At 55.2% G+C, this 20,231-nt stretch overlaps 1 protein-coding gene and 1 non-coding gene across 2 annotated transcripts in view; one reads left to right on the top strand and one right to left on the bottom strand.

The window, feature by feature from the left end:
* LAMC3 (laminin subunit gamma 3) overlaps positions 1 to 17,030 on the bottom strand; it is a 58,395-nt gene extending 41,365 nt beyond the window's left edge. The window contains exons 1-2 of the mRNA XM_069474766.1: positions 16,658 to 17,030; positions 3,470 to 3,774 (exon numbers count right to left, since the gene is read on the bottom strand). Of these exons, the coding sequence (XP_069330867.1) occupies positions 3,470 to 3,774; positions 16,658 to 17,030 (678 nt within the window). The remainder of the gene's footprint in view (positions 1 to 3,469; positions 3,775 to 16,657) is intronic.
* Positions 7,613 to 7,741, top strand: LOC138388979 (small nucleolar RNA SNORA31). The gene has a single exon (XR_011234426.1). It is a non-coding gene; the product is annotated as a small nucleolar RNA SNORA31 (small nucleolar RNA).
* Positions 17,031 to 20,231: the final 3,201 nt, after the last annotated feature.

The following is a 20,231-nucleotide window of genomic DNA, read 5'->3' as shown; positions in this document are numbered from 1 at the left end:
CACCTGCTGCTGTAATCAGCGGCGGCTGTGCCGCATGTTAATCAGCATCTCCACTCAGCCCAGGAGCCCCTGGTTCAGCAATCAGGCCATCCGTATAGAAAACGAGCTCCTGGCAGTTTGTCCTCTCCCCAGCACAACTCAGGCCAGGGGACCCCTCCTGCACCCCCGAGCTCAGCAACCTAGAGCCACTACCGGGGGTGCTTCGGCCGGGGAGGGGGGCCCAGCACCAGAAAACTAAGTGGGATCTGCAGCGCTCAGCCGAGTTTGTGCTGGAGCTTGTCGGTCCCAGTCACTCTCCAAGCCACCAAGGCTGTGCCCCTCAAAGGTCCGCGTGCATTCCGCAGCCTGGCCAAATGCAGCTCCGGACTCAGAGGAGGAGGGCAGGGCCCGAGACCCTGCATTTCTCACAAGCACCCAGGCGACACTGTGCTGCTGGTCCCTGGAGCAGCGAAGGACCAAGGAAATGAGGCCTGAGCTGGAGACACCCAGCCGTCGTAGCTGAGGGCACCACGACTCTTCTTTCTCCAGAAGAAATGCCCGCTAGAGAACTCGAACCAGCCCATGTCCGAGCTCAAGGTGCACAGCAGCTGCTGACCCTCAGTGTGACCAGGGCTGGGTCCTCATAGCAGCCTTAGGAGTGGGATCGTTTTTACCCCATTTACAGACGGGGAGACGGAGGCTCAGAGAGGGGAAGCGTTCTGCTCCAAGTTACGGGGCTGGTGCGCAGCAGAGCCGGGATTCGGGTCTATCTGTCCCCAAGGTCCAGGCTTTAACCACTAGGCTAGCCCGCCTTCCTGTGATTACCCCCATGCCCTTGTCACACGGTGGGGCCCAGAGAGGACAATAACCTGCCCAAGGTCTCTGGCCCATTAGTGACCATCCTCCGGGCTCCTGCATGCGCTTCCTGTGACCTGCTCCGGCAGTCTGCGAAGACAACGGCAGTGAAGGGACAAAGTCTCTGAGACACAGGATGGGAGCTGGGCGGGCAATGTTTCATCAGCCCAAATCGTAAGGGGCACTCCTTGATGCCTTCAAGGCCATTTTAGGGCAAACCAAAGCCTGCTGTACCCAGACGATGGGTGTTTGCAACTTGCACAACTTGCAGGACGAGTGAGCACCGGAGCGGACTGTGGACAGAGCCTGCATCCAGACGGGGGCGTCAGGAGAAGCAGGAGGTGGACAGCTTGAGCTCTGTGGTCTAAGTGGTGCTCAGGTGACCACTTGACTCTCCAACGGCCAGGTCAGCTTCTCCCCCAAGGTCCTCTGCCCCTCCGTGGGGACAGAGGGACCTGAGCCCAGCAGCCAGATCCCTCGGTGCTCCACGTCCCCTACAGAGGCACCCCGCCCCCCAGATGTGTCCAGAGAGAGGACGAAGGCAAGCGGGCCAGCTGGGCTGGCTTCTCTTTGTCCTCGGACCTTGGCTTCTGCCTGGGAGAAACGGGGGAGGCGTTTCTGAAAAGGTCATTTCTCCACTGGGGACAATGTCCAGAACACATGAGGCAGCAAGTCAGAAAATCTCCACCTGCCAGGGTCTGAGTTCAAGTCTCTCTGCAGGTGACAGCAGCACAGATGCAGGGTGGAGCGGGGCTGGCCCTGCCGCTTGTCTTCATCTGACCTTGGCTGAGGTTTTCTCAGCTACAGAGCTTGGAGCCCCCATGGAGAAGAAACGAATTTTAAGCAAAATCATGATGAGGACGTGTGGACACTTCCAATGGGACAAGCAGGGCCTGGATGTCTGCAGATGTGGCTCTGGGTGGTAAAGGATTCACCTGGCCCAAAGAGAGGCCCGGCCCTTTGCCCCGGCTCCCGGGAAGTGACCTCGAAGCCCCTGCAATGTCCTGCCTCACAGGAGTGTCTTCCCTTGGGCCACATCAGAGAGTCCGTGCTGACCCTGTGATCTCTGGTGGGGCTCTTGGGCCACACAGTGTCGGCTTGACCTCTGCGGGGGCTGGAGACAGGTCAGCTGTGTCTACGTGGCCAAACTCCAATAAAAACCCTGGACTTCCGGGCTCGGGTGGGTTTTCCTGTTGGCAATGCTCTGTGCACACGGTCACATGTCGCAGCTGGGAGAAGTAAGTGCTGTCACGTGACTCCACCGGGAGAGGACAACTGGAAGCCTCGGCCTGGTCTCCCCCGGCCCCTGCCCTGTGCTCCTCTTCCCTTGGCTGATTTAGCTCGTGTCCTTTTACCGCAATAAATCATAACTGTGAGTGAAACAGCTTTCTGAGCATAGTGAATCACTGAACCTGTGGGTGGTCTTGGAGAGACTCCGTGTCTTCTTGGGTGCACGGCCTGGGCAGGACATGACCTCCTTCTGGGCCTCAGGGTCCCCCCCATAAACAAACAGGATTCTAACCCCGGCCCCCTTGTTATCCCAGATGGGCAAAGGAGGTGCTTTGAAAGTCTCACAGGGAGAGGCCTGTCTGCACCAGGTAACGGACTATTGAGCTGTCCAGCGCCCTGTGACGCCAAGCAGACCAGCACACCTGTCTGTGGCTAAATGGCGACTGACACACGGGAATGTGGACACGCAGGGGCCAATACCGGTAGGACCCCAAGCCCGAGCAGACCCATGTGGGCTGAACTGGAGGGCCCCGAACGGATGGCTGTGGCCACAGGCCTGCAGCTCTCTCTGCCATGAGGATGAGGACAGGAAGCTACAGTGCACACTGGTCTGCAGAGTGAGCGTCCCCTGCGTGCCAGGCGCTGTGCTGGCCACTGTATACCTTCCTGCGACCCCAGAGCTACACTCCCCAAGGTGGCAGCCACTAGCTACGTGTGTTTATTTAAATTAAAATTCATTAAAAGTAAATACAACTTAAAGTCCACTTCCTCATCTGTGCTAGTCACATTTCACGGTGACTCATGGCTCCACACTGGAGAGTGGAGCCAGCGGCCACTTCCATCATCACAGAAAGCTCTGGTGGCTAGCGCTGCCTGACAGCATCGAACCCGGGACTCTGACTCCAAAGCTCGTGCTCTTGGCACATTTTCCCATTTATCTGTGGGAAAGCCCTCGGGCACACACAGGGCAGGCCCTGTTATCAGTTCACAGAGGGACGCGAGGCCCCAGCAGAGTGTTCCAGAGAGTTCCAGCTGGGACTGGGGACACTCAGGCTCTGTCTGCGCCCTTCACCACCGCATTGTGCCCCTGGAGAGTCCCTGCCCCTCCAGGCCTCAGTTTCCACCCCTGTATAAGGAAGGGGCCAGGTGAGTTGGTGGTTGTCACGGGGCTCCCGGGGGCCACAGGGCTATGCCACAGGAGGCCAGGGCAGGGACACCTCCACTCAGCTGCAGCCCCCTGCCGTCCAGTTCATTACTGGGCATCCACAAAAGGTTCAGACTCAACGAAGGCTTCTGTGCTGTATAGTTTGAAAACCGTGAGGTCTCACAGGTCCCCCGTGTCCCACCCTCTGACGCTCCTGCTGGCCCCGACCCAGGCCCCACCCCGAGCCCCTCCCTCTCTGACCTGTAGCGCAGGGCTCTCCTCGAAGTTGTAGGCACTGGGCCGGCCCTCCAGGGTGGAGAAGGCCACATTGCCCCCGCTCAGTGGGGAGATGTCACTGAACTCGGAGGTGCAGAAGGCCACGCGCTCGTCCTCGCCGGGGCGCAGGTACTGGCCCTCGGGCCGGCCGTAGGTCTTCTGGCAGGAGGCGCTGTAGAACTGGTAGGGCTCCCACGGGCCGCCGGAGTGGCTGCGCTTGTAGATGGCAAAGCTCTCAGGGCGACTGGTGTGGAACTTCAGCCTCACGTAGCTGATCTCGTAGGCCTTCCCTGCGGCCAGGAACACATGGACCCATTTCACAGGAGGGAAGGGAGAGTCAGAGCCCTGGTCCAGGGAGGGCAGACGACTGCACTGCATAAACTCTCCTGGACGCACCGTTAGAGGCTGTCTGGAGCTCGGGGCTGGCAGTGCCACCATCAATTAGTGATGCCTGTCGGAGGCACAGGAAGGGACAATGCTGGCGTGCTTCCCAGGTATTCGCCATCACTTATCTAGGTGAACTCTCCTCCCCGCACAGCAATCTGCACTGCACACCTCCCATAGGCAGCCATCTCTTCTGCTCAAACAGCTCCAGCAACAGGAAGTTGCCGCCTCCTTAAAAAGCTTGCTCTACCATTAGAAAGTTATTTCTTCTACTATACCCCAACAAAGTCAACCCTTCCACCTGTGCCTTTGGCCTCATTCCCTCGCAATGACTACAGACCCCTAACAAAATTCTCCTGGACCCCTCATTCCCTCCAGCTTCTAATTTCCTCCTGATCCAAGTTTCCCAAGAGAGGTCTCCATCCACCATGGACTCATCCCTACCTTGACCTTCAACCCACTGGGATTCAGCATCTCTGGGCCACTCCACGGAAACTGCTCTTGCAAAGCCCCCCTCCCCAACAGCCCCTCATGGCCACAGCCAGGGGACCCTGCCTTCCCTGGGCCCTTGAGCACTCCCAGCACCTCAGGAGTCACCCACCCTGGGGCCTCTGTGCAGCCCACCCTCCTGGGTCTGCCTGCTCTCTTCTTCCCTGACCGCCTTGGCCCCCTCCTGAGCCCCTCTGCTTGCTCCCCGCCTGCCCCGAGTGGCCTCTCCCCTTCCCTGGCTTTAGCTCCTCACCAATGCCACTGACACCACAATGGGGGTCTTGGGGCTTTAGGCACCACCCTGCCACCCCACCGCCATCCTGCCCCAGGAGAACCGGCATCGAAGAACCCAGATCCGTCACAATGACTCAACAACACTGGGAGGCCAGGGAGAAGAAGGCCACTGTGGGTGGGGAGGGGGTCCCTAATTCCTGCTCTTCCATCATGGGATGTCGATAAGCAATGCCTGGGAACAGAAAAACCACAACGTGGCAGTGCCAGCACACGGCGGGGAGGCACAGAGGCGGGGGGACAAGACCTCAGAGCTCGGAGAGTGCGCGGTGGAGAGCGGCTGGGCAGGCGAGGGGGGGAACTGCGCCTCCCACCGTCCGCCCTAGGAAGTATTTGATTTCCACACTAAGTGCGTGCATGATTTCAATAACGCAAAGGAACTAAAAGGTGAATTTTTTTTTTTTTTTTTTTTGAGACAGAGTCTCACTCTGTTGCCCAGGCTAGAGTGAGTGCCATGGCGTCAGCCTAGCTCACAGCAATCTCAAACTCCTGAGCTCAAGGGATCCTCCTGTCTCAGCCTCCCGAGTAGCTGGGACTACAGGCATGCGCCACTATGCCCGGCTAATTTTTTCTATATATATTTTTAGCTGTCTATATAATTTCTTTCTATTTTTAGTAGAGATGGGGTCTCGCTCTTGCTCAGGCTGGTCTCGAACTCCTGAGCTCAAACGATCCGCCCACCTCGGCCTCCCAGAGTGCTAGGATTACAGGCGTGAGCCACTGTGCCCGGCCTGAAAGGTGAATTTTAAAAGGCCATTTCCCCAGTGTCTGAAATGCTACTCCCCCATCCAGGACTCCACTCGGGTACCCCCTCCTCACAGAAGGTTTCCTTTAGCCGAACCCCACCCCTCCTTCTCCCCCAGCCAGGGCAGGGCCCTCCTGCAGCACAGTCCCCAGCCTAGCTCACCTCCCACTCCGTCTCTGGAACCCAGCTCCCCACGCGGAAACCGCTGCTCACCCTGGGCCTCCCATGCTGGACAGGGCTCCTCACCACCAGCACCTGGCTTCTGTGTTTTAGTCTTTGCCACCCCAGCACCTAGTAGGGTACCCACACCTGGCAGGCACTCACAGAGTGTTTGTGCACCAACAAATGAATGAAGGAAAGAAGGACCCACAGAAGGAGCCCCTCCCAGACACCGTCCCATCAGCAGCAGGCATGCACTGCCCCTCCCCAGGCTCCGCTTGCTCCTCTCTGGCCCTTCTGTCCCTGGTCCCAGAGACCCCAGCAGGCTGCCGGCTGCTGCCACCTCTGTCACTGCCTAGCCTTGGTACGGAGGACTTCAGTCCTCTGCCTAAACATCTTGGTTCTATGTGAGAGCTAAAACTATAAAACTCTTAGAAGAAAACAGGAGTAAATCTTTGTGACTTTGCATTAGGCAAACGCTTCTTAGACATGACACCAAAAGCACACAAAACAAAAGAAAAAACTGATATGTTGGACTTAATCAAAACCACAGCCTTTGTCCTTCAAAGACCACCACAGATAAAATGAAAAGGCAACCCACAGAATGGGAGAAAATATTTGCAAATCATATATCTGATAAGGGACTTGTGTCTAAATTATACAAAGAATTCTTACAACTCAATAATAAAAAGACAAACAACCCAATTAAAAACCACAGGATTTGAACAGACATTTCTCCAAAGTAGATATACAAATGGACAAGAGCATGTGAAAAGACGCTCAACATCTTTAGTCACCAGGGAAATGCAGATCAAAACCACAGTGAGACACCACTTCACACCCACTAGGACGGCTAGAATCAAAAGGCACCTGAAGGCCCAGCACTTTGGGAGGCCAAGGCAGGAGGGTCGCTTAAGCCCAGGAGTTTGAGACCTGTCTGGGCAACATAGTGAGACCCTGTCTCTAAAAAAAATAAAAATAAAAAATTAGCTGGGCATGGGGCTGCACACCTGCAGTCCCAGCTACTCAGGAGGCTGAGGCAGGAGGATCACTTGGGCCCAAGAGCTCCAGGTTTCACTGAGCTACGATCATGCCAACTGCACTGCAGCCTGGGCAACTGAGCGAGACCTCATCTCTAAATATAAAAAATAAATATTAAAAAATATTTTTTAAAGACAGATAATAGCACGTCTTGGTGGGAATGTGGAGGAATCGGAAGCCTCATACAGTGCTGGTGGGACTGTATCATGGCGCAGCCACCTCGGAAAACAGTCTGGCGGTTCCTCAAAACGTTCAACATAGAGTCACCACATGACCCCGCAGTCCCACTCCTCGGTGTAGACCCAAGAGTGAAGAAAACGGGTGTCCACGCAGAAAACGGAGACGTGGATGTTCACAGCGGCATTATTCGTGACAGCTAAAGAGCGGAAACAACTCAAATGTCCGCCAACTGAAGAATGAATAAATTAAATGTGGTATATCAGAAAACAGAGTATTATTGGGCAATAAAAAGAGATGAAACCCCGACACATGCTGCAACGTGGACGAGCCTTGCAAACACTACAGAAGCTAATGGCAAAAGACCACATGCTGTGTGATGCCACTCATGGTAAATGTCCAGAATGGACAAGTCCACAAAGACAGAAAGTAGGCTGTGGTTGTCACGGCTGGGGGTTCAGGATGGGGACGAGGGGAAATGGGAAGTGACTGCTAACATGTACAGGATTGGGGGAGGGTGATAAAAATGTTCTAACATTGACTGTGGAGATGGGTGCATAACTCTGTGAATACGCTAAAAATATTGGACTGTATACTGTAAGTGGGTAAATTGTATGGTATGTGAATTGTATCTCCATAAAGCTCTTATAAATATAACTTATGTTATATATACAAAAAATTGGGCCTTACATACATTAGAGTGGCTCCCACCAAAAAGCAGAAAACAGCAAGTGTTGGTGAGGGTGTGGCGACACTGCGAGCCTTGTTCCCACTGTTGGTGGGGTGTAAACTGGAGCAGCCACTGTGGAAAACAGTTCGGCAGTTCTCAAGAAACCAGAATAATGCATCTATCTGACAGGCCTGGAGCCGTTACCGTCTGCTGCTGAGGTTTCCACTACAGATGCAAGAAAAAAGTGTCCTCACACTTTCTGTCTGATTGTGGCAGCCAAGACTGACTGGGGAATAAAACACAGGAGAAACAGGGAGAAGGGATTTTTGCAACTTGGGAATAACCTTGTAAACCGAGAAGAGGCTGTTTTACCCCAAAGAAGAACCTAACATTTGAGTTTCTGTGAGAAGTGTTGGAAAATATCCCTTATCACCTTCACACCTGGTGATTACACTTGTAAAAGGTTAAAACTAAAAGCAAGCCACTGACTTTTAGTTAGGTCCATTTAAGAAAAAAAAAACAAAAAAAACTAAAAGTAGAATTACCATATGATCCAGCACTTCCACTTCTGGGTATATACCCAAAAGAACTGAAAGCAGAGACTCAAATTTTGTGTTATACATATGGGAAAAAAAAGTAAAGGCATCCTCCCTCCTCCCCTGGTCTCTCTATGCACCAAAACAAGAAACCTGTGAGTCAACTCCCTCCTCAGCCCTGTGACTTCAGCATTCTCTAGATTACCAGCTCTTTCTCTGGAATAGTCTTTGTGTCTTCCCTCCTCTCATCTGTTCCCTGATTTATTGCAATAGTCTTGAATGCCCTGCCACTTCTCTGCAGACTTGTAGTTTGCATACTTCAGTCATGTCTCTGCTCAGACTGGACCTCAGAACCCTTCCTAACACAAGGCCCTAGGCAATAATCAGTTGGATGAAATCTGTTTGCTCTCCCCAGGTTAAACAATAGACCTGACAAGCTCAATTCATATTTGGGACTTAGACCTAGTCCAAAGATGGAGGGCTGTGATGGGCACAGCCCTGGTCAGCCAGGCTCTTAAGGTGCCTGGCATTGTGGTCATGGGGCAGGAATTCACCACACCCAGAACTGCCAAGAGCTGGGATGGGAGAGGAAGAGCAGGCACAGTGGGGGGCCAGATGATGGGGCCAAGGGGCCCTGCTTCGATCCCCCCACCTGCAGGCTGGGAACAGCTCACTGGCCTGGTTCTGATGCCTGTAGGGGCAGGGCAGCCTCACCCACGAATTCCCAGCTCAGCTCCCCGCCCCGGCCCCTCCCGCCCCTCCCCAGGCCACTGCTCCCAGATGGCTCCAATTAAAGGGTTTTGTTTTGTTTCCATTTTCCCAAAATAAGCCTCTCCGATCTGAGCTCATTCTGCTTGGTCAGTGCCGGATGTGGGCCGGCTTGATTTTATGACTGTCCCGGTGTCATTCTCGATGGGCTTTATGTCCCAGCTGGTTGGAGAGGACACAGCTTGGCGTTCCTGGTGTCTAGTGGTGGGGGGGCCTGTGCTGTGCCCAGCTGCTGGATCAGCAAGGAGGTGAGGGCTGGGAGGGGGCGAGTGGCACCTCCACATCTCCATGGGCACCAGCACCCCCTCACTGGGCAGCGCCCTCTCTCTGGGGCCCCACAGGGCCCGGAGCGGGTGGGTAACCTGGCTCTGGGTGGTGACTTGGGGGTCAAGTGGAGACAGCTACTTTCTGCATGACATCTTCCCTGAGCCTCAGACTCGCCATGAATGAAACACGCACAGTGGGGGAACTGTCTGGGGATCTCAGCCATAAAGTGGCGTAAAACAGTTAGTGAGGTGCCTGGCACACAATAGGTGCTCACTGAATGCGGCTATTGTTGTTAAAGAGACTCATCTGGGGACCGTGACTTGCAGGCACACGTGGGGCAGCGTTAGCCACACCAGCAGGCCTGCCTGCCTCAACTTCACGGGATTAAAACCTTCTCAGCCGCAAATCCCAACTGGCAAGCATTTACTGAGCACCTACTGTATGCCAGGCACCATGCTCAGGTCTTAGGATTCGTGTCATCTGCCCCGACAGGGTCACAGACAAGTGGGAGAGACAGGCAGGTCTTTGTAGAACAGGATGAAGCAGCCCAAGGAGGCTGAGGCAGCATGGACAAGGGACCCAAACCCGCGGCTCCAAGGATGAGCAGCCATTGGCCAGGGAAGGCGGGCAGAAGGGCGTTCCACACCAGGCTGGACGTCAGCGGAGCTGTGGCCACCTTGTGGTGAAGCCTGCAGTTCAGGCTGGCAGGAGCATGGAGAGGCAGGAGCGGGCAGTGGTGAGTAGTGAAGGTGGGGCAGGTGGTCAGTCCAAAAGCCAGTGGGATGAGCAGGGGTGCATGAGAGCCAGCCAGGTGTGGAGCAGTGGGAATAGCATTCCAGACAGAGGGAACAGCATATCGGGTGGCCTGGAGGTGAGAGCCACATACTCCCAAGCAGTTTCATCACCAGTTAACAGTTGGGGATGACGTTTTGGCTCAGCTTTCTTGATGGGAGTACACCTGTCTCAATCACCTGGGAGCCCATAACCCTGGAGCTTGCAAGGGTCTGGGTTGAGGCTGCAAATTTAATTCTTGTCACTGTTTAGAAGATCTTGGGGCTGTTTCCTTTCCCAGCCTTTTGCAGGAACCTTTTCATCACAAAGCCAGGATTAAGTTGCTTTCTTGGCTTTTCTAATTAACTCCTGTAACAAAAAGTCCCTGCCGTGTCTCTGTGATGTTGCTGCATCTTCTCTCACCTCCTGGCTTGGCAAGGAAGGAAAGCCGGGATGTTCCCTATCGCGTGATGTTGCTCGTTTGCATGAATTCCCAGTGACTGCCTTTTTCCGATCACGCTTCTAGCTGCCAGCTACCTTTTAAGTGGCTCCAAGCTCCCCTCCCGGGAGGTGTCTGGCTGCTAGATGTTTGCCGAGGAGTCTGCACCGCCGACCTGCGGCGACCTCCGCGCAGCATCCTTTAGTGAATGCACATCTGGACTAACCCCTGCCTGGTCCCGAGGCCCGAAGCCGGCTCGTAACAGGAGCAGACACCAGGCCGCCCCCAGATCCGGACTCTGTTTGCTACACACGCTTTCTTTTAAAGGACTGGGAGTTGCAGTGCCAAGCTGTGCTGCAACGGAACTTTGAAAAACATCTTAAAACAGAACATGGCAAGGCGGATGCTTTTTAAAAATTTTTGTAAAAATGTGTTCTCTCCGGTTTTTAAATTTGAGCAAGCTCCATGAGAAAAAACTGGGAAAATGTAGGAAAACTGAAGAAGGAAGAAAAGTCACCCAAAGTCCAGAGGACAGACACATTTACCAGTTTAACGTCTTTCTTTTGTACCTTCTCCTCAGGGGTATTAACATATAAATCTGATTCCACACATACTAACTGTGTCTTTTTCTTCGTTCAGCATTTAGACTTGAGTTTTCTGTCTGTTACAAACTCCGTCAGCGATGTCACTGAACTGCTTCAATCGTGTGAATTTGCGTCCTACCATTCACTTAACTATTCCCTCATGGTTCTGATTTTTCCCTGCGACAAAAAAAATGCCTTGATGAACGTTCTCATGCATTTAGGCTCCTTCCCTTATTTGAATTCCCAGAAGTAGGATTCCTTTGCCTAAGGCCAGGAATATTCTGGTGGCTTTCCATCCATGTCACCAAACTGCCTCCCAAAGGGCCAATATATACATTTCTCCCCAGATTTTCTTTTATTGTGGCAAAAGGCACATAACATTTACCGTCTTAACCATTGGCAAGTGTGCGGTTCAGCGGCTCTAAGCACCGAACTGAACGCACGGTCCACACTGTTGTGCAACCATCACCACCAGCCACCTCCCTTTTCATCTTCCCAAACTGCAACTCTGTCCCCATGAAACACAGACTCCCACTGCCCTCCCCCCAGCCCCTGGCACCCACCGTGCTACCTTCTGTCTCTATGGATTTGGCTATTCTAGGAGCCTCATGGAAGTGAAACCATACGGTATTTGTCCTTTTCCGACTGGCTGACTTCACTTAGCATAATGTCCTTCTATGCTCTAGCATGCGTCAGAATCTCCTTCCTTTGTAAGGCTGAGTAATATTCCATCGCATGGCTAGACCACACTTGGCTTATCCACCTACCCTTGGTGGACACGGGCTGCCTCTACCTTTGGGTAATGCCGCCGTGCACACGGGTGCCTTTCTTCCGGGCCCTGAGCGTGGGGCCCCTTGTATGACACGCAGAGCTGGCTAAGCTCGGGAGACTGCTCAGACTACCCAGCTAAAGGTGCAGGTGGGAGGCTGGGCCAGGGCAGTGCAGATGGAGGTGCAGGTGGAGCCCTGAATGCCGACCACAACTCTGACAGGCCAAGGCAGGCATGAGACGGCGCGGGCACCGCCCTGGCAAGGGCTGGCGGGAAGGAAGGCGCGCAGGGGAGGCAGGCTGGCGCTGCTGAGGACGCCATGGTTTAGCAGTCTGGTCGTGTCTGCGAGGCCAGTGAGGCCGTGCTCCCAGTGAGGAGGTGTGGTGTGGCCGGGGCATGCTGGGGTTCACAGCCCAGCTCCACTGCTTTTTGGTTCTGTGGCCTTGGGCAAAATACATGACCTCCCTGGGTTAACTGGGCAAGTGACTTCAGTGCGGTGCCTCAGTTTCCCCGTTTGCGAAATGGACATAACCACAACAGAGCTAAACAAGCAAATGCCTGTGAAGCACTTGGAACAGTCCCAGGCAAGGAGCATGCGCATGACTAAACTGGAGCTGCTGTTCCATTCACTCCCCAACCAACATTTACGCGCACCCCGGGAGGCGGGCCAGTGCTGAGCACAGGTACAGCTGCGAAACGGACATGCCCTCTGGCAGCTGAGGGAACCAAACCTCGGCACAGTGTGATCCAGACTGGGGGGGAGGGCGAGGGGCTGCCAGAATGCACAGGCAGGCCCCTGCCCCATCCTGGAGAGGGTCACCTCTGAGCTGAGTGGGCTGGACGGGTACCTGTCCACTGCCACACGCCCAGGGCTTGGCACAGGGACCACACGCACTCAGTTGTTTTGCTTATGAATGAGACATGGGTTAGCAGAAGGTGGGAAGGGAAAACGTGCCAGGCAGATGCAAAGATCTGGCAGAAAGCGCACCCATCGTGGCCAGTTATGGCCCTGCAGCAGGGCAGCTGGCAGCAGCCAGAGGGGCAGGTGGACAGGGACGATCTGGGTGCTGGGAGGCCCCGGGAGGCTGCCTACACCCCTCCTGGGCTCTGGCACTTCCCACCCCTGCCATTCCTGGATGAGTCCTCGGAGGCCCAGGGAGGTGCGCAAGGGGGCCAAGGCCTTGGGGGGCCAGATCTGTGGGTGGCTGGAGGATAGCCAGGGCCACTGCCTTGACCCCTGACCTGCCTGGGCCCAGCATTCCAGCCAGAACCCCAGGGAGAAGGAAGGAGGACTTGGCCCCCAGCACTGGTCCCGGCCAAGGCAAACAAGGCCGCCCATGGAGCCCAGCTGGCTCCGAGGCCTTTTGGGGGCCACAGGGTCCCCCTGACTGATGTCCAGCCCCTGCTGGGCCCAGCTCCTCGCTGCGGCTGGCCAGGCCCCATGGTCATCTCAGTCCCTGCACTAGGGCCATCCAGGCCCAGTGGAGCCCAGAACACACCATGCTGCCTCCTGCCTCCCCATGCTGTTCCCTCGTCCCCCGGCCTGAACGTCCCTTCCTCTCTGGGCAGCTCCTACCACCCTTCAGGTCTCAGCGAGGCCCTGCCTGACCTCCAGAGAGGCTCATGCACCCCAGCGCGTGTTCTCAACGCATGAATCCTCATCCACAGCATGCCTCGGTACAGGCCATCTGCTGGGGTCCTCGAGCCCCGCAAGGCAGGGACTGCATGTGGTCTTGCTCACAGCCACAGCCCCGCGGCCAGTGAGCCAGGCGGAATGAGCAGGTGAAGAAATCTGGATGTGAGGGTGGCAGGTGGGTCGGCAGGAGCCCATCTGCGGCAGCACCCTTGGCTCTGGGACTCAGAGCTCACGCACCTGGGGATCAGGGGTCCTGCTGCGGTTCCAGGAGATTCCCAGCAACCCAGGAAAGTGAGCAAGCAGGAAGGAAGGACTCCCCCCACCCCACCAAAGCCACAGCTCGGACTGGGTTCTCCCCATGCCTGACGCATGTGCACCAGCCTACCCTGGACGCTGCCCATTTCCAAGCGAGAGACGGTGAGGGGAGGGTCCCCAGGGGACACCATTTATTGGCCTGTGTGACCCTGAGCAACTGATCTCATCCTTAGAGCCTCAGTTTCCCCGTCTGTAATAGAACCAACCATGCTAGGTTGGGATGGGACTCAGTGAGTGCTCGGCACATGGTGACTAGTCTGTTACCCTGACGACCATCCACTGCCCCACTCTCCCCCCAGCCCCTGTTACCCTGATGACCGCCCACTGCCCCCACACTCCCCCACCCCCAGGCCCCAGTCCAGAGGCTTCCCCAGGCCTTGGTGGAGGGCTGGGAACTGCCAGGCCCCGCTGCTGCCTTTCATCCCAGACAGGAAGGCTCGGCTCAGTGCCGGGAGGATCTGGAACAGATGTCCGGGAGCGGCAGGGGGCTGGGAAAGCAGCGACCTCCATCCCGGGACCTCCATCTCACCCCGCCCCTCACCCTGCTCCCTCTAGGGGACCTGGGGCCAGAGCCGGCCACCCACTCTCCCCTCCCACAAGCCTTCGAGGGAGGGAGGGGAACAGAGCCAGAAGAGGTGGCCTGAGGACCAAGAGGAGGGGCCCCCTGGCCCACCTCAGACAAGCGGGGCCTCCACTGGGGACACCGACAGTCCCAGACCGCGCCTTCCCCCAGTATTAAGCAAGCCATGGCTTAGCCTAGAGCGAACCTAGGTCACAGGACACTGAAAAGGGGCCAAATCTGGGACTGCTGTGAGCCCCCAGCACCTCTCATGCATAGACAGGGCCTTGGGTCAGATGTCTTTTGGGAGCAGGGTTGGCCAAGGAGAGCATTTCTCAATCCCTACGGTAGAGCCTGACCGCAGGGGAGCCTCAGCCCTGAGCTATCCTCAGCAGAGTGACGCTGGTCACAGACAAGGACTGCCACAGCTCTGACGTGAGCTCATAGAACACACACAACCACCCCAGGAAGTGGTGACTCTTATTCTCATTGTACAGATGAGGAAACTGAGGCAGAGAGAGGTAACATCGCTTGCCCAGTGAGTGGCTCTGCTGGGCCTGAGTCCAAAGCCCCCTTTTGTGATTTCTACCCCATTCTGCCTCCCAGAGCAGGCAAGAGAGAACCCTGAGCCAGACCCGGAGCACAGGATGGAGGAGGTGACACCGTCATTTATTCACTGCTCATTGTGCAAACACTTCTGGACTCCCTCCTATGTGTCTGGCGCCGTACAACATAACGGAAAGAACACTGGCCAGGGGTAAAGCACATGTGGGTGTGTGTGTACATGTGTGTGTGCATGCATATGTGTGTGTGTGTGTGTGTATGTATGATAGGTTTCCTCCACATTTACGGTGCGGGTCTCTCGGAGGCTCGGGTTCCTTGCTTATAGAAGGATCACAACCACCCTGCTTCTAAGGGCTCCACCCAGAGTTCAACTAGTTTGCGCAGCTCAAACACAGGACCCAGCACACAATAAGCACTCAGTGAATTGGGAACTGTCCCAAATCCCAAAACTTGGACATTTCCTCCACCCCCTCCCACCTTGTTTGTGCCTGGCTGAGCCCCTTTCCTGGGCCCCTGGGTTCCACTGACACATGTAACACTGTTATGGAACAGTGTATGTCCCCCGCAACCCCCCACCCTGTCCCAGATTCCTTCCCCTGTGGCCTTGGGGTCCTGCCAGCCCCATCTAGACAGCTTCCCCAGACTCTCCCCTCCCCACTGGCTTCCTGTCCCTCCCTCTTGCCTGGGTGGAGACTGCACCCCATCCAGGAGCCCCACCTTGTGGTCCAGATAGGGCAAGAAAAGGTGACATGGCCTTGGGGAACTGAGCTTCTCGGGGTGGCAACAGGCAGGAAGGGGCTCATCATCCTCCCCCTCCCCCTCTAGTGTCATTTCCAGCCCTTCCCAGGGCGCTGTCACCCAGGCCTGGGAGGAGCCAACACATTTGAGGGGTGGTGGAGCTCACGTCCATGTCTAGACTGTCATTTAGCAGTGGTGTGCCTTTTGGCACAACACGTAACCTCTCTGAGCCTCAATTTTCTCATCTGAAACATGGGGATACAATCGAATCGTCCCTTATCCAAACTCCTAGGCTCCAGATGTGTTTTGGAATTCAGAACTTTGTAGAATTAAGATGATGCAGGCCTTATACCACACATGGTGTTAACACCCCCAGTGGGGTCTGGGGCTGCAGGCTGTACTCGGATGAGATTTCAGCAGCAAAATGTATGCATATTCATTTTCACTAAGGATAAACTAAGCCTATAAATAGCCTCAAGTCAGGTTTAACAGTCAAAAATGAGTTACAAAAGTACTTTGAGTTTTGAAAGCTTTGGGAGATTTCAACGTATGGCAGATAAGAGAGTGTCACCAGTGAACCCCCCCCCCAGGGCTGTGGAAGGAGGTGGCAGCAGGAGAGGTGCTGGCACTGTGCTAGAATGGGGGGGAGCACCCCAGTTACCCGCAGGGAAGGGCGGGGTTCAGACTCCGGATTCTGATTCCCAGGGAGTTCAGGCTCCTGCACCTTGGCAGGGGGCGGGAAGGAAGGATTCCTGGGCAGGGCAGAGAGGCGGCCAAGGGGTCCGGAGCAGCTACCTAACTTGGTCTTCTCTCCCAGAGGGCTAAACTTTTCCTGTCCAGTGACGAACTTCTCAGCTCCGACCCTCCAGGATACTCCCCAGGACTGCAGGCAGGCTCGGGGGTGCCCACTGAGCCCCTGAAGACCACCAGAGGACCCACCCAAGGTCAGGAGCCCCTGCCCTAGAGGCCAGTCCACTCCCCGGTGTGTAACCGCCCCCACAGTGGAGGGTTTGGAAAATCATTGCAGGGGACTGTAACTGCGCCCATATCCCGGCTCTGCAAAGGGCTCCCAGGAGGCTTCCCGCCCCTTCCAGCCCCAGGGGGCATCCCTCAGTCTATCCTCACACAAAGGGGTACAGTCATGTTCCTGAGGCCCCCATATCTGGGTCCCATAGCCCACCCCTGGGCGCGCGCAGCAGCTCAGGCCTCTCCCCGGGGCCCCCAGTGGGGTGAGGACAGGGCATGCGGCGGCGCACCGAGCCCGCGCTTACCCAGGCGGAGGGTGATGTTGACCGAGGTGGGGTACTGCACGCCGAAGGCCATGGACGGGCTCTGCCACCAGGTGCTCTCGTCCTGGCTGTGGAAGTCGGTGAGGTAGGAGGCGTTGTGGTGGCGCGCAGGGTCGGCGGCGTCGCAGCGCTGGCACTGCGCCCCCGCGCCCGCCGCGCCCACGTGCGGGCAGAAGTCCTCAGGCGGGCTGCCGCACGTGTGCGACGCCTCGGCGCGCCGGCCGAACGCCGCGTTCTCGAACTCGGGCAGGCAGCGCTGCGGGCGCCCCGCGCCGTCGTAGCACGCGCCCATGCCCGCGCCGGCCGCCCCCAGCGCCAGCGCCAGCGCCAGCAGCAGCAGCGCGGCCGCCGCCATGGCCAGGCAGCGACGTCCAGCTCTGCCGCCGGCCGGCTCGCGAGGGTGGGCGCCGGGACCGGCCCTCCCCGGCGGGCGGGACCCGCGACGGGGCTGGGAGGGCTGGGGGAGGGGCCGCGGGCGGCGCCCCCGCGCCGGGCCGCTCGTGCGGAGCTCACCCCCACCTGCTGGACGTGCCCGGGAGTGCCGCCCGGCGGAGCACCCAGGCCTCTTCGAGCCTCGGGGTCCTCGCCTGGAAACCACGGGCTCCCTACCGCGCCGCGCGGCCGCAGCGGCGGCTCACGGAATGGCCGCTGCTCACCGATGCCTCGAAGTCCCCGGTGAAAGGGGAGCCGTCGGCGCGTCCCCTCCCAGGGATGAAGTGCGCCGGGCGGGGCGCGGCGAGGCGGCGGTGCCTCGCCTCTGCCCCAACACCCGGACGCTGACCGGGGGTGTGCCCGGTCCCACCACCACCTCGGAGAGGCCCCCCTCGTCTTCTCCCCGGTGGACGCCCCTTTTCACTCCCGTTCATGAAAATTAGGAAATCGAGGAGAAAAGCCATTAGATACAACTCAGCAGCCATTCCCAGAAAAACTCCGAGGAAAATAGAAATAAACTTCGAGAACATGACATTGTATTAAACAGTGAAATTCCAAAGGCACATCCACTGAGGTGAGGAGCAAAATGAGGGCAGAGTGGTCAACAAAATTTTGAGAGTCGAGATCAATTGTAGTGCGGTGGTTAACTACCAGTATTTAAATGTAATTAAAACAATGTGGTTCTGGAAAGGACCGCAGGCTAGATCCATGGAGCAGCGTTCCAGAAAGGGACCCAAGTACAGTTAGTCCATGATGTCACCACTGGTGTTTAATATTATTTTGGAAGTTCTAGCTAATGGAATAAGATAAAAAAAAAAAAGATTTAAATACTTCTAGTTATCTGAAGATACATCTAGAAAAATCTAGAAGATTCTACTGAAGACTATTAGAATTCACAAGAGCTTCATAAGATGGCCGACTGTAGGGTGAAGTACAAAACTTAATGCCAGCAATAATTCAGAAAACGTAATAGAGAAAGGTTCCCATCCACAAGAGTGATGCAAACGATACCTCACAATAGATCTAGTATGAAATATGCAACATATATATGAAGGAAATTATAAAACTCTACTGACAGACATAAAACCTGAAGGAAGAGGCCAGCATCTATATTTACGGGTTTCCAACTATTTAAATATATACATGCTCCCCAAGTTAAAATATCAATTTAATGCAATTCCAAATTGTTTTATTTTTTCTTATTTTTATTTTTTAGAGATAGAATCTCACTCTGTCACCCAGGCTGGAGTGCAGTGGTGCGATCATAGCTCACTGGAATCGAGCTCCTGGCCTCAAGTGATCCTCTGCCTCCGCCTTCCCGCACTGGGATTACAGTGAGCCGCTGCACCTGGCCCCAAATTGTTTCTGATGATGTTGTAGAGGATTGTTTATTACAGTTTTCTTTTATGGTCAGGAATATGATTGCAGCGGACTGTTGGTGCCCCACCCAGGTGCCCTTTGGTGGGCTGGGCTCCCACCCAAAGCCAATTCGTCCATTAGGCACAGGAGATGTGGTGGCCCCCAATACTTTTAGAAGCCCCCAAAATTATTCTAATTTCTTCTCAAAGTCAGAAGGAAAAAAAATGAACTTTTAAGTTGAAGAAAATGTTTTGATATATGATAGTAATACATTTGTCTTTATATCAATGCAGTTGTCAAATATAATTTTTAAAATTTTTAATTGTTCAATACATGTAACATAAAATTTACCATCTTAACCATTTTTAAGTTACAGTTCAGTAATATTAAGTACATTCACAATGTCGTGCAACCATCACCACCGTCCATCTCCAGAACGTTTTTATCTTGCAAAACCAAAACTCTATACCCATTAAGTGGTAACTCTCCATACCCTCTTCCCACTAGTAAAATATAATTTTTTGACATTTTTTAATGAATAAAGGAATTCACTAAAGCAAAAACGCCTAGGGTCCAGGAAGTCATAATGCTTCCATGACACAAGCCAACTGGTATCATTGAAGCTAGGTGAGGTATTGATAGTCTCCAGCATGCGGTGACAGTGCAATCAATAAGACTTTCACCTATGGTGAACTTGGCCAAGGAACAGGTGGAAGGCAGTGACTGGTTCATGCGATCTCCGGGGTTTGAGAATAGGGAATAGAGGTTACAGGGACTGTGGCTCTTGCTGAGCATCACTGATGCTTTGAAGAGAGAAAGTGGCCACCTCAGGATAATCAGTCACCAATGCAAAGCAAAGTTGGAAATCCAGAGGCCCTTCTTGGCAACAGTTAAAGAAACTATCAACTCAAGCCACAGGGCAGAACCTGCTGAAAACTAGACTCAATCTAATCTAGGCCGCAAATGAGCAGCACTGTCTCCTAGACCATGTGGCCCACTGGATCCCACGGGGCTGGGGGTGTCTGTGGTGGGAAAAGAACCATGTTATGATGCTCCCCTAAAAAAATATCATGATGTTGACCTCCAGGGTTCTGGAGCAAGGCATGCCAGCCCAGCAGAGAGCTCTACACCATGCGAAAGGCAGATCCCAGTCTGACACCAGGCTCTTGCAGAGACTGAGTGATCGGAGGAATCAAATGACCATGTGGTCAGTACTGCCACCAAGAGCCGGGCATTGTCAGACCCACTGAGTCACAGGGTGGAGCAGGGCCCAGCAGCCATCCTTCATGGACTGGGCATGGTGCATGTGGGTTGGGCATGGGTAGTCCAGGGTGCAAGTGAGCTGCGTGAGCCGATGAAGCAGACCCCCTTGTCACACCTACTCTGATACTTCCTCCTTGGCTCACCCCTATAGCCTGGGGGGGGCCTATGACCAGCTGGTGGAGGGGGAAAAAGTCCAAGGTTGGCTCCCAGGTGAGTCAGCTCAGTGTGCAGTTACAGAACCAACACGGACTGCCGCTGCCCTTCCACCCGACGCTGGGGTGGCCCTGCGTGAGGATAGTGGTCCCAATGGGCAGTGCTTGCACACCTGGGGCAGATGTACAGGATCTCAAGGACAGTGACAAGTGGCTTAGCAGTGTGGATGTGGCAAGATTGGAAGATTCAGACAGGTGGCGGGTCATGGAGATGGACCTGTGGGAGGGGCACTCTTTGCTCTGGACCCTCCAGAGCTCAGGGCCCTGACGTAGGGGGAGGTGATAGGGCC

Source organism: Eulemur rufifrons, chromosome 7 (assembly GCF_041146395.1).
Source record: "Eulemur rufifrons isolate Redbay chromosome 7, OSU_ERuf_1, whole genome shotgun sequence".
In the NCBI taxonomy this organism is placed as follows: Eukaryota; Metazoa; Chordata; class Mammalia; order Primates; family Lemuridae; genus Eulemur; species Eulemur rufifrons.
The sequence above is the reverse complement of the archived record's forward strand: the minus strand, read 5'-3'. Positions and strand labels throughout refer to the sequence as shown.